A 15,152-nucleotide genomic window follows, 5' to 3' on the forward strand; every position below is an offset into this window, starting at 1 on the left:
TTGCGGTCAATTCAGCTGGCCCTTTATTTATGGGACACAGGCGCACGCTTGGCACTACTTTGTTGATGCACGTGCAGCTACTGCACACACAATTCACAAACACAAAAAAATATATTTTTTTATTTTGTTTGGAGTGCCCTTTGGGGGTTACAGCACCCTTTAACGGACAAGCCAGCCGGCCTTTTACTTATGGGACACAGGCGCACGCTTGGCGCTGCTCCTTTGTTGATGCACGTGCAGCCACAGTGCACACAATTCACAAACACAGAAAAAAAAAATTATTTTGTTTGGAGTGCCCTTTGGGGGTTACAGCACCCTTTAGCGGTCAATCCAGCCGGCCCTTTATTTATGGGACACAGGCGCACGCTTGGCACTACTTTGTTGATGCACGTGCGGCTACTGCGCACACAATTCACAAACACAAAAAAATATTTTTTATTTTGTTTGGAGTGCCCTTTGGGGGTTACAGCACCCTTTAACAGACAAGCCAGCCGGCCTTTTACTTAAGGGACACAGGCGCACGCTTGGCACTGCTCCTTTGTTGATGCACGTGCAGCCACAGTGCACACAATTCACAAACATAGAAAAAATATTTATTTTTTTTTGCACTTGTGGGGAGCATCCTTGATGGACAGAGCACCCCCTGGACAACACTACAGCACCCCTTTAGGACTGGGACACTGCACAGGACTTTGGAGTGGACACAGCCCCTATGGACAACTGACTGCACAACACAGTCCAGCCAGCCCCTATGGACTTTGAAGTAGTGGACACAGCCCCTATGGACAACAGCAGCACAGCGCAGCACAGCACAGCATAACACTACACTGCACTACACTACACTACACTACACAGCCCAGCCAACCCTAACTCCCACCCTCCCTCTTCACTGTCCACAGCCGAGTGAGAAAATGGCGCCGACGCGGGTACCTTATATAGGATCCAAAACCCGCGAGACCCAGAAGGCGGGATGATGATGTTTTGCCTCAATTTCAGATCCGAGTCATGTGGGAAAAGTCGAGCCTGACTCGGATTGGCCTCGGATCGGGGGGGCTCGGGGGGGTTCGGATTTCAGAAATCCGAATCCGCTCACCCCTAGTTAAAACACACACAAAGTGCTGTTGGAGGGCTGAACTACCACTGTATAAACTGACCTATGAACTGTATCGTAACAGAAGAACCAAGAGCAAGAACCAATGGGATTATGCCAACTCATTTCTATTGTACTGTTCACTCTCTGTTGGGTATATATTCAAGTGCTCTATGGGGGTCATTCAGACCTGCTCGCGAGCGGCAGTACGCTCGCAAGCGGGTTGATGTTCCCCACTGCGCATGCGCACGACGGAGGGAGCTCCGTCATGCGCATGTGCGAGACCCGGGGAGCGACGGGCTTTCCATCGCTCCGGGTCTTGCACCAAAGGGGGCGTGCTGTCGATGTTGATTGACAGCATGCCCCCTTTGGTGGGCGTGCCTGCCAGACGGAGGCGTTCCCATGGGAACGCCTACCGTCTGAAGCCGGCCCCACTGACATCACTAGTGCTTGCGTATGTATCGACTGTACCTTTGAATGTATAATCTTTTGCACTAAATTGTATTTAGATCAAGGAATGTAACTTTTAATGTGAATAATAACTTTTTTGTGCTTTGGAACCACACAAAGTCTGGAAAGCAATTATTTCTTATACAACTTGTATCGCTAAACAGCGACATTTAGGGTATATAGATTATAGGTATTAATAGGTTTAATCCCCGAAAACACTAGTTTTCGGGGGTTATCCACAAATATTAATTTTCCCCCAGATGTATTAAGGAGGGAACACAGCAGGTGTCTCCGATACCTCCTGTGATTCCTCCATTCCCGCAGGCAGCTGCATAGGTCTCTATGGGGGATGCGATGCTGACAAATTTACCAACATTATTGGCCCCTGTCTATAAGCTACACTACGCATAAATAGCCTGCGGAGGGTTCCTTCGGAACCCTCATCAGCAATGGCGGCTGTGCGTGTGCAGTCAGCATGACTGCACATGCGCAGCAGTCCCGTAGCTCTCCGGGCACATCGCAGGGATGCATGTGCTGGATAATACATCCGGGCGCTATGATTGCATATTGTAATGCGATCATGGGCGGTAATGTCATGCCCGGATCACATTGCAATCATTAATAAATGGGGGCCTATATCTCACTACCTCCCTCTCTCTCTTTCTCCCTCCCTTTCTCACCCTCTCTATCTTTCTATCCTCTTCATCTCTCCCTCCCTCCTACTCTCTTTCACACCCCACTCAAAATCCTGCATTTGCCCCTTGCAGTGTACTAGATCATGTCCGCTATGTTGCCGGCAGTCGGTTCCCAGCTGTGTTGCGGACATGAAGTAGTATGCTGCGACCTTGTCAGTCAGTGGAGAGTCCGGAGACAAGGTAAGGGGCATAGTAGTCGAAGCGTGATGCCGTGGTAATATTATTGATGGGGCCCCCACAACTGTGTTGCCCCGGGGCCCCACAAGCCTTAATCCGAGGAAGCTACAAGTGAGAATGATAATAAACAGGAAAATTGACAGGACCAAATAGCCATGGCACTGTTCGCACTACCCTAGTTACGGACCTGTATCTAAATATGTAGCTAATATATGCAAAGCATACGCATTTTATATACAGTATGTATACAGAACAGAGTGGATGTATGCACGGAAATGCTTTAGGTGAGAGTCTATGGAACATTAATTTCCCTACAAAAATATGTTTATTGCAGTGACTGTATCTGCAGATGTTACATCTTCTAGTCTATGGAAAGATTATTTTGATCTATGTTATGTAGTATTGTAGTTTGCAAGCTGAGATCACCTGACCAAACAAGTGCCAGTTGCTTGGGCCTACAGTTCAGGTGTGACTTCTGAGTCTTGTCTTTCCAACACTGAAGTGATGGCAGATGGCAGTGGGATTACATAGGTAATTATTTAATGATGAGCCAAAAACAGCAGCTAAGTCTGGCTCCTAATCTTTTCTCTAACCCTCCCACTGAACAGAGCTGTTGGACACTGGGCAAACCATATGGAGAGGGGAAGACCAGCCATAATCCTGCTACCACTCTGAGCAGAGAAGCTTTTTACTATCCCAACCACAGCTTTCTTCACAACATTACACTCAACAAATAATGTTGCATTATGGGTGAAGTGCAAAAGGTATGTGTACATTTGTCAATTGGCTCTGGGAAGTGATGTATATAAGCAGTATAAGAATAGATACCTGGTTATTGTAATGGTTATATCACATAATCATTCTGTTTGTTTTTTGTATATGGCATATTTATTCACAGAGTATTATGTTATCGTAACTAGACTCATGTCATGTAGGCGACAGAGATAACATTGCTAGGTTGTTAGTGCATATATTATTGTGCCACAATCTTTGTGCATTATTTAGCTAGACCATTGGACATTGCAATATAAAGAGTGTAAATGCATTTATATATATATATATATATATATATATATATATATATATATATATTAGGGGTGTGCACCGGCCACTTTTCGTGTTTTGTGTTTTGGTTTTGGATCTGGATCTTTCTTCGTGTTTTGGATCTGGATTGGTTTTGCCAAAACCACCCTTCCGTGTTTTGGGTTCTGGGTTTTGTGTTTTGGATCTGTATTTATTTTTAAAAAAGCATAAAAACAGCTAAAATCACAGAATTTGTAGGTTTTTCTGCTCCTATGCTATTATTAACCTCAATAACCTTAATTTCCACTCATTTCCAGTCTATTCTGAACACCTCACACCTCACAATAGTGTTTTTATGTCCAAAAGGTTGCACCGAGGTAGCTGGATGACTATGCTAAGCGACACGAGTGGGCGGCACAAACACGTGACCCATCTAGGCGTGAAACTGCAGTGGCAGACAGGATGGCAGTTTGAAAAACTAGGCCCCAAACTGTACATAATGCAAAGAAAAAAAAGAGGTGCAAGATGGAATTGTCCTTGGGCCCTCCCACCCACCCTTATGTTGTATAAACAGGACATGCACACTTTAACAAACCAATCATTTCAGCGCCAGGGTCTGCCACACAACTGTGGCTGAAATGATTGGTTCGTTTGGGCCCCCACAAAACAAGCTGGCAATTAATGTGTCCCTGCACAAACTGGCTCTACGGAGGCAAGATGTCATCCTCATCCTCCTCATCCACCGATTCCTCACCCTCTTCAGTGTGTACATCCTCATCCTCACAAAGTATTAACTCGTCCCCACTTGAATCCACCACCACAGGTCCCTCTGTACCTTCTGGAGGCTGGTCTCCCTGGAAGAGCTGATAATTCATTTTGATGAACATCATCTTCTCCACATTCTGTGGAAGCAACCTCCTATGCCTTTCGCTGACAAGGTTCCCGGCTGCACTAAACACTCTTTCGGAGTACACACTGGAGGGGGGGCAACTCAGGTAAAATAGAGCCAGTTTGTACAGGGGCCTCCAAATTGCCTCTTTTTCCTGCCAGTACAGGTATGGACTGTCTGCCATGCCTACTTGGATGCTGTCACCGATGTAATCCTCCACCATTCTGTCAATGGTGACAGTATCATATGCAGTGACAGTAGACATGTCAGAAATTGTTGCCAGGTCCTTCAGTCCGGACCAGATGTCCAAACTTGGTCCTGCCTGCCCTGCATCACCGCCAGCGGGTTGCTTAGGATACCTAAGTTTTTTCCTGGCAGCCCCAGTTGCAGGAGAAAATGAAGAAGGAGCCGTTGACGTGTCACGTTCCGCTTCAGCTGACAGTGTGTTCACCAGCAGGTCTTTGCACCTCTGCAGGCTTGTGTCGGCCGGAAAGAGAGACACCACATAGGCTTTAAACCTAGGATCGAGCACGGTGGCCAAAACGTAGTGGTCTGATTTCAACAGATTGACCACCCTGGAATCCTGGCAAAGCGAATGAAGGGCTTCATCCACAAGTCCCACATGCCGAGCGGAATCGCTCCGTCTTAGCTCCTCCTTCACTTTCTCCAGCTGCTTCTGCAAAAGCCTGATGAGGGGAATGACCTGACTCAAGCTGGCAGTGTCTGAACTGACTTCACGTGTGGCAAGTTCGAAGGGCTGGAGAACCTTGCACAACACGGAAATCATTCTCCACTGCGCTTGAGTCAGGTGCATACCCCCTCCTTTGCCTATGTCATAGGTGGATGTATAGGCTTGTATGGCCTTTTGCTGCTCCTCCATCCTCTGAAGCATATAGAGGGTTGAATTCCACCGCGTCACAACCTCTTGCTTCAGGTGATGGCGGGGCAGGTTCAAGAGTGTTTGCTGGCGCTCCAGTCTTCGGCACGCAGTCGCTGAATGGCGAAAGTGGCCAGAAATTTTTCGGGCCACCCAAAGCGTCTCCTGCACGCCCCTGTCGCTTTTCAGAAAATTCTGCACCACCAAGTTTATTGTGTGAGCAAAACATGGGACGTGCTGGAATTTGCCCAGATGTAATGCCCGCACAATATTGGTGGCGTTGTCAGATATCACAAATCCCCAGGAGAGTCTAAGTGGGGTAAGCCACTGGGCGATGATTTCCCTCAGTTTCTCTAAGAGGTTGTCGGCGGTGTGCCTCTTACTGAAACCGGTGATACACAGCGTAGCCTGCCTTGTAACGAGCTGGCGTTTCTGAGATGCTGCTACTGGTGACGCTGCTGCTGTTGCTGCGTAAGGTGATACATCTACCCAGTGGGCTGTCACAGTCATATAGTCCTTAGTCTGCCCTGTTCCACTTGTCCACATGTCCGTGGTTAAGTGGACATTGTGTACAACGGCATTTTTCAGGACACTGAGGACACTTTTTCTGACGTTTCTGTACAGTCTCGGTATCGCCTGCCTAGTGAAGTGGAATCTAGACGGGATTTGGAACCGGGGACACACTACCTCCATCAATTGTCTAAATCCCACTGCACTAATGGCGGATACCGGACGCACGTCTAACACCAACATAGCAGTCAAGGCCTCAGTTATACGTTTTGCTTCAGGATGACTGCTGTCGTACTTCATCCTCCTCGCTAAGGACTGTTGGAGGGTCAATTGTTTAGTAAAAGTAGTGGTGTTCCTACTTCCTCTCTGGGATGATGAACGACTCCCAGCAGCAGCAGCAACAGCAGCAGCGGCAGCAGTAGGCGTAGCAATGCAGGATCCTCCGGAGGAATCCCGGATAGGAGAGTCAGTCATGCCAGTGATATGGCCTGCAGGACTACTTCCGATCCTGACTAAGGAGGAAATTGACGAGGAGGGAGTTGACGGTGTGGTTTGCAGGCGCTTGGATACAACAGGACAACGGGATTTAGGTGTCCCTGGACTGCTTACGGTCTGAGCCAAAGTTTCTGAACTTGACAGTAACTTTTTATGAACGCGCTGCAGGTGCCGTATAAGGGAGGATGTTCCTAGGTGGTTGACGTCCCTACCCCTACTTATTTCACCTTTACATATGGTACATATGGCAAGACAGTTGTTGTCCGGATTTGGATAGAAATATTGCCAGACCAAAGAGGTGGAATGTTTGGTCTTCTGCCCAGGCATGACCGTGATGGGCTTTTTCATCCCACGGACAACAACTGTCTCCCCCGGAGCCTGATTTAAACAAACCACATCACCATCAGAATCCTCCTCGCCAACTTCCTCCTCAGCGCCAGCTACACCAGTATCCTCATCCTGTTGTACTTCAACAGTGACATCTTCAATTTGCATATCAGCAAGTGGACTGTGGGTGCTCCTTTCAGCACTTGCAGGGGGCGTGCAAATGGTGGAAAGAGCCACCTCTTCCCGTCCAGTGCTGGGAAGGTCAGGCATCGCAACCACCACCACACTTGGACTCTCTTTGGGGATTTGTGATATCTTCTTAGAAAGCACAGTTCTTCGCTGTGCTTTTGCCAGCTTAACTCTTTTGATTTTTTTAGTGGGAGGAGTGCTTCCATCGTCATGTGAAGCTGAACCACTAGTCATGAACATACTAGGGATCGACCTTAGCCGTTCCTTGCCACTCCGTGTCGTAAATGGCATATTGGCAAGTTTACGTTTCTCTTCAGCTGATTTAAATGTCTTTTTCAAGGTCATTTTCCTGAACTTTGCCATTTGGGATTGTATGTGCCCTCTACTATGACATTGGGCATCGGCCTTGGCAGACGACGTTGATGGCATGTTATCGTCTATGTCATGACTAGTGGCAGCAGCTTCAGCACTAGGAGGAAGTGGTTCTTGATCTTTCTCTATTTTATTTTTATCGGAGAAAGTTTGGTCCTCCATTTATGTTATATCGATTTGATATATACGTGCGGCTAAACACAGAAAATAAATTTTTTTTTGGTTCGGACTGGAGTGTACTTTGTGGGTTACAGCACCCTTTAACGGTCAAGCCAGCCGGCCCTTTACTTATGACACAGGCGCACTCTTGGCACTACTTTGTTGATGCACGTGCGGCTACTGCGCACACAATTCACAAACACAGAAAATAATTTTTTTTTGGTTTGGACTGGAGTGTACTTTGGGGGTTACAGCACCCTTTAACGGTCAAGCCAGCCGGCCCTTTACTTATGACACAGGCGCACGCTTGGCACTACTTTGTTGATGCACGTGCGGCTACTGCGCACACAATTCACAAACACAGAAAATAATTTTTTTTTGGTTTGGACTGGAGTGTACTTTTGGGGGTTACAGCACCCTTTAACGGTCAAGCCAGCCGGCCCTTTACTTATGACACAGGCGCACGCTTGGCACTACTTTGTTGATGCACGTGCGGCTACTGCGCACACAATTCACAAACACAGAAAATAATTTTTTTTTAGGTTTGGACTGGAGTGTACTTTCGGGGGTTACAGCACCCTTAACGGTCAAGCCAGCCGGCCCTTTACTTATGACACAGGCGCACGCTTGGCACTACTTTGTTGATGCACGTGCGGCTACTGCGCACACAATTCACAAACACAGAAAATAATTTTTTTTTTGGTTTGGACTGGAGTGTACTTTCGGGGGTTACAGCACCCTTAACGGTCAAGCCAGCCGGCCCTTTACTTATGACACAGGCGCACGCTTGGCACTACTTTGTTGATGCACGTGCGGCTACTGCGCACACAATTCACAAACACAGAAAATAATTTTTTTTTGGTTTGGACTGGAGTGTACTTTCGGGGGTTACAGCACCCTTTAACGGTCAAGCCAGCCGGCCCTTTACTTATGACACAGGCGCACGCTTGGCACTACTTTGTTGATGCACGTGTGGCTACTGCGCACACAATTCACAAACACAGAAAATAATTTTTTTTTAGGTTTGGACTGGAGTGTACTTTCGGGGGTTACAGCACCCTTAATGGTCAAGCCAGCCGGCCCTTTACTTATGACACAGGCGCACGCTTGGCACTACTTTGTTGATGCACGTGCGGCTACTGCGCACACAATTCACAAACACAGAAAATAATTTTTTTTTTGGTTTGGACTGGAGTGTACTTTCGGGGGTTACAGCACCCTTAACGGTCAAGCCAGCCGGCCCTTTACTTATGACACAGGCGCACGCTTGGCACTACTTTGTTGATGCACGTGCGGCTACTGCGCACACAATTCACAAACACAGAAAATAATTTTTTTTTTGGTTTGGACTGGAGTGTACTTTCGGGAGTTACAGCACCCTTAACGGTCAAGCCAGCCGGCCCTTTACTTATGACACAGGCGCACGCTTGGCACTACTTTGTTGATGCACGTGCGGCTACTGCGCACACAATTCACAAACACAGAAAATAATTTTTTTTTTGGTTTGGACTGGGGTGTACTTTCGGGGGTTACAGCACCCTTAACGGTCAAGCCAGCCGGCCCTTTACTTATGACACAGGCGCACGCTTGGCACTACTTTGTTGATGCACGTGCGGCTACTGCGCACACAATTCACAAACACAGAAAATAATTTTTTTTTGGTTTGGACTGGAGTGTACTTTCGGGGGTTACAGCACCCTTTAACGGTCAAGCCAGCCGGCCCTTTACTTATGACACAGGCGCACGCTTGGCACTACTTTGTTGATGCACGTGCGGCTACTGCGCACACAATTCACAAACACAGAAAATAATTTTTTTTTGGTTTGGACTGGAGTGTACTTTCGGGGGTTACAGCACCCTTTAACGGTCAAGCCAGCCGGCCCTTTACTTATGACACAGGCGCACTCTTGGCACTACTTTGTTGATGCACGTGCGGCTACTGCGCACACAATTCACAAACACAGAAAATAATTTTTTTTTGGTTTGGACTGGAGTGTACTTTCGGGGGTTACAGCACCCTTTAACGGTCAAGCCAGCCGGCCCTTTACTTATGACACAGGCGCACGCTTGGCACTACTTTGTTGATGCACGTGCGGCTACTGCGCACACAATTCACAAACACAGAAAATAATTTTTTTTTAGGTTTGGACTGGAGTGTACTTTCGGGGGTTACAGCACCCTTAACGGTCAAGCCAGCCGGCCCTTTACTTATGACACAGGCGCACGCTTGGCACTACTTTGTTGATGCACGTGCGGCTACTGCGCACACAATTCACAAACACAGAAAATAATTTTTTTTTTGGTTTGGACTGGAGTGTACTTTCGGGGGTTACAGCACCCTTAACGGTCAAGCCAGCCGGCCCTTTACTTATGACACAGGCGCACGCTTGGCACTACTTTGTTGATGCACGTGCGGCTACTGCGCACACAATTCACAAACACAGAAAATAATTTTTTTTTTGGTTTGGACTGGAGTGTACTTTCGGGGGTTACAGCACCCTTAACGGTCAAGCCAGCCGGCCCTTTACTTATGACACAGGCGAACGCTTGACACTACTTTGTTGATGCACGTGCGGCTACTGCGCACACAATTCACAAACACAGAAAATATATTATTTTTTTAGCACTTGGGGGGAGCACCCCTGATGGACAGAGCACCCCCTGGACAACACTACAGCACCCCTTTAGGACTGGGACACTGCACAGGACTTTGGAACTGACTGCACAACACAGTCCAGCCAGCCCCTATGGACTTTGAAGTAGTGGACACAGCCCCTATTAACAACAGCAGCACAGCACAACACAGCCAGCCCCTATGGACTTTGAAGTAGTGGACAACAGCAGCACTACACTACACTACACTACACAGCACTAACTCCCACCCTCCCTCTTCACTGTCCACAGCCGAGTGAGAAAATGGCGCCGACGCGGGTACCTTATATAGGATCCAAAACCCGCGAGACTCAGAAGGCGGGATGATGACGTTTTGCCTCGATGTCAGATCCGAGTCAGGCGGGAAAAGTCGAACCTGACTCGGATCGGACTCGGATCGGGGGGGCTCGGGGGGGTTCGGATTTCAGAAATCCGAACCCGCTCACCCCTAATATATATATATATATATATACAGTAGGGATGTCCAGGCTCGGATAGGTTCGAGTTTGCACGTTGAGTTCGGATTTTTCCCTCCAAAAAAACGGAACTCAGAAAGAGGCTAAACGTCATCTTACATGGACGAACATCATCATTCCTGGACAAAAGTCCAGGAATGATGATGTTCGTCCATGTAAGCTGACGTTTAGCCTCTTTCTGAGTTCCGTTTTTTTGGAGGGAAAAATCCGAACTCAACGTGCAAACTCGAACCTATCCGAGCCTGCACATCCCTAATATACAGCGAATTACAGCTCTCCGAGCATCAAATCAGAGTTATGCTAGGATACTTCCACGTCCCAACTCTATAAATCTGCTCCAATGCATTACACCATGGTTTGCTAGTGTACACTGCTGTACTTTCTTGCTGGATTTATTCCTAACTCAAATTAGTTCTTTGTGTCTTCCTATGAAAAACACTCCAGCCATTAGGGGTCTATTCATTATCAATTAATTTCTACAAAAGCAGGTGAAAATAGACCCCCAATGCACATTTTCACCTGCTTTTGTAGAAATTAAGTTTTGGGACCAGTCATCAAAAAGTTAACACATGAGATATCACAGATATCTAAGGTAAATCAGGAGATATTACAGATATCTAAGGTAAATCGGGTTATTCAGGAGATATCACAGATATCTAAGGTAAATCAGGAGATATCACAGATATCTAAGGTAAATCAGGAGATATCACAGATATCTCCTGCTTACCTTTCTCTCACGATCTGGCCCGCTGTCCTCATACACTAGTATGGGGACCTAAATTCATTAAGCCAGTGGTTCCCAAACTGAGTGCCGTGGTACCCTGGAGTGCCTCGGGCTGGTGTTCCAGTACCAAGTAAAAAAAAATTTATTCAGTGTGATAGGCAAAACCAGTGCTAATGACTGCCAATCAAAACATATGTGGACAAAAAGAAGCGCAGCCACCACATAACTGGTCCAAAGGTTGGATGACATATAATCACAATTTACTTAATTTAATTTTTTCTGAATTTCTCAGTAAGAAACTTTTGACCAAGGGGTGCTTTGGAAAAAATGCTGATACTCTAAGGCGCCATGATTCTAAAAAGTTTGGGAACCACTCCATTAAGCTCTGAAAATACAATATTTTTGGAGCTTTACTTTGGCAGCATTTGCCATCTTCAAATGGCGTTTGCTCCCGCAGCCCCGCTCCTTCCCTATGGAAAGGAGTCCCAGGCAGTGACGTAGCTAGGGTATTTGGAGGCCAGGGCAAATTTGAAAAGGGAGCCGCCCACATGATATGTGTGCGCACCGAAGGCGCGCGCGGGAAAAAAATGGGGCGTGTCAACATGACACACCCCTTTATTTTCACGCTGAACATTTCTATCCATATGTACCTTAACCCCAGTAGTGCCCCTTATACAGTACCCCCAGTATGTAGTTGTGGTCCCTCTTATGCAGGCCTATAGTGGTGCCCCTTATACAGTATCCCCAGTAGTGGTCCCCCTTACACAGCCCCCAATTAGTTCCCCTTATTCAGTGCCCCCAGTAGTGGTCCCCCCAAATGCAGTGCCCCACATAGTGTTCCCCCTTATGCAGTGCCCCCAGTAGCAGTCCCCACAATGCAGTGCGCCCAGTAGTGGCATCCCCTTATGCAGTGCCTTTTATATAGTGCCCCCAGCAGTAGTCCCCCCCATGCAGTTGTCCCAGTAGTGGTCCCCCTTATGCAGGCACCCAGTAGTGATCCCCCCTTATCTAGTGCCCCCTGTAGTGGTCCCCCCAGTGCAGTGCCCCTAGCAGTAAGCCCCTTACATAATGCCCCCAGCAGTAGTCTCCCCGCCCCCCCTGCAGTGCCCCTAGTAGTGGTCCCCCTGATGCAGGCCCCCAGTAGTGATCCCCCCTATCCAGTGCCCCCTGTAATGGTCCTTCCTATTATTGCCCCCAGTAGTGGTCCCCCCAGTGCAGTGCCCCTAGTAGTAGGCCCCTTTTATAATGCCCCAAGTAGTAGTTCCCCCCCAAGTAGTAGTCCCCAGTAGAGGTTCCCCTTCCCCATTAAGTGCCCCCAATAGTAGCCCCCCCAAGTAGAGGTTCTCCCAGTAATGGTGCCCCCAGTAGTAGCCACCCCCAGTAGAGGTCCCCCCAGTAGTAGCCACCCCCCTCCCCCATTGTGCCCCCAGTAGTGCAGACAGGTTTAAAAAAAATATATATATACAAATATACTTACATGAATCCACGCTGCTGCTCCGGACCGCGACACCACTCCCGCCGCCGCCCACCAGTCCTCCTGGGCTGGCGCGTTCAGCATTATGGGAGAGACGTCATGATGTCATGACGTCTGTCCCATTACCCATTGCAGGAGCCAGACGGAAGCCCCCCCAGTACCGTGGCCGGCGGCGCCCCCCCGCGCCACTGGTCCCACGGCGCTTTGGGCACGCACCCTGGGCACGCACCCTGCTCGCCCTGCCCTAGTTACGCCACTGGTCCCAGGTTGAGATGAGGGATCCTTTCGAATCCCTCCGCTCCTGTCCAGCTCCTTTCGCTGGATGCCACGGCTTTGTGCGCCGGCATGAACTTTAGTTCACACAGGCGCACTAGCACTGTCAAGTCAGACTCAACAGTGCTGAGTTTCACTGCTCTGAAAGGGCAGTGAAAGCCTTTGGAGACACAGCTGATTTTCCGTTCAGCTGTCTCCGCGCCACAGCACTGAGGAATTGCTCCGGCCAGTGGCAAACGCAGGATTTCTAGAGGGGGGTTTCCAAATGCGTGATTTTAGAGTGAGTATGGCCTGTCCATGAAGAGGGCATAATTACCACTTATCCAGCTATAATATGCGTCATACAAAGTGTATGGTGTCATAATTCCAGCACAGTATGCAATTAAATGGTCCATCCTGCCTGAGCTGAATGTTCTTATTTTAGATGTGAGCACCATTCCAGGGTATGGGAGCAAGTCCAGGAGTCTGGGGGAGCAGCAGAAGAACCTAGCACTGCCCTGGACATATATGTAAATATTGAGCTCTATAGCAGTGCATCCCTAACAGTGCATGTTTTCCAAATCCCCTAATTGGTGCACAGGTGTATTTATTACTGGCTGATACATGTTAAAAGATCAACATTTTCCATTATATTACTATTTCTATTGTGGTCACGGTGTGGGCTGGGTATGGGGGTTTCCGGGCAGACGGAAACCCCCCTGCGTTTGCCTATGCCGGCGCTTGCTGCGAGTAGGAATGTTAATTATGGGGGTTCGCTGGGGACATGTCGCAGAATTGGGGGCAGGGCGAGGGAGTAACCATGCAATCGCGCCATTGTGGCCCTGCTACACAATGCAGAGATTACTGGCGAATCACCTCATCAAACCCCCCGATGCCGGTTTGTGTGCAGGGGGGCCCAGGGGTATAAGACCAACCGGGAGATTTGCCCACTTTTCTGGGCAGTCGGGAGCCTCCCAGCAGCTCCGAGAGGCAGATATGCATATATGATGCAGTTCTAGTGTTCTTTGACGTTGTTCCATTTATACTTAACTTAAAAAATTCAGAAACTGCTAATTCCGCATTGTTTTGGAGGCTGAATGCAGGATTTTTATGGGGCGGTTTCCATGTATATAATATATAAAATATATCATACTTGCCTACTCTCCCGATTCAGGCGGGAGCCTCCTGAAAATCATGGGACGCTCCCTCCCTCCCGGAAAAGCAGTCAAGCCTCCCGGTCAGCCGCCGACCCCTCCAGACCCCCCACAAATAACACACAAACCCTTGCAGCGAGGGGAGTGGGCAATGACGCGATTCGCGCTGAATCACGTCATTTTAGCCCTGCCCCCTGCTTCACAATGGCAAAAATTGTGTAGCGGGGAGGGGCCAAAATTCCGCAAATCCATGGCCACACCTCCTCCATCCCCATTACCATGTAGTATTCCCGGCAACGCCCCCCTCTATCGCATCATGCCCCCCTTGCTTGTCTGACCTGGCTGTCCCCTCCCGGAGGGGGCTGCCAGAATGTCGGCAAGCATGATATATATGTATGTGTGTGTATACACATACATACGTATATACATACACATGCATATACGGAATACCAATATTTACACAGATCGAGCGATTGTTTGCCATTGCGCATGCATGCAAGCCGCACAGCGATTGTATTGCGACTACGCTCACACAGAGGATTCCATTGCAAAGTGAGTGACAGGTAGCGTTTGGGGGAGGTGACAGTGGTGGCTAGGCAAATGTAGGCATTTCTGACCATTTAGGCATCGTGTCATGGGCATACATAAATTAGCTATTGCGATCTCCTTCACAGCATGAGAGATTTCTGCGTGTAAGGGGGCTTCAGTGTATGAGACAGATCAGACTTGCCGCTTATATTGCATGACTGCCCGATCTGTGTCGATGTTACCGATGTTTACGCTGGTGCGTGATATTGACAGATATGAGAAGGCAGCAGTGGGTGTCCCTATGCTCGGGTAAGCTTTGGAAACTGCATATTTTTGCAACTGTGTACTGTGCGAAATCGCAGCTGCGATTGAATTAGTGTACATCTTGGAATCAGGCCCTAAGTAATCATACTTTTGAAGGGACCCATAGCACATTTATAGGCAGGGTCGGCTCGAGGCACATTCGACCAGTACGGATCAACAGCAACACCACCCCATAGAGGGCGCACCCCTCCCAACCATCCCGATTTCAGCGGGACAGTCCTGTTTTCCGGGCACTGCCCCACTCTTCCACCCGCGGGCCGAAGTGTCCCGCCGGTGGTTGAAAGGTCGGGCACCAGCTACTGAAGGAGTGCTGGG

General features: G+C 48.5%; 1 protein-coding gene across 1 annotated transcript in view; it reads left to right on the forward strand.

Annotated features, from left to right (window-relative positions):
- Nucleotides 1-3,092: 3,092 nt before the first annotated feature.
- Nucleotides 3,093-15,152, forward strand: part of LOC148520014 (ADP-ribosylation factor-like protein 3) — a 44,534-nt gene continuing 32,474 nt past the window's right edge. Inside the window, exon 1 of the mRNA XM_088475785.1 lies at nt 3,093-3,176. Coding sequence (XP_088331911.1) covers nt 3,159-3,176 — 18 coding nt within the window. The 5' untranslated portion in view covers nt 3,093-3,158. The remainder of the gene's footprint in view (nt 3,177-15,152) is intronic.

The sequence above is a fragment of the Taudactylus pleione genome, unplaced genomic scaffold, assembly GCF_031769625.1.
Source record: "Taudactylus pleione unplaced genomic scaffold, aTauple2 ptg000178l, whole genome shotgun sequence".
Lineage (NCBI taxonomy): Eukaryota > Metazoa > Chordata > Amphibia > Anura > Myobatrachidae > Taudactylus > Taudactylus pleione.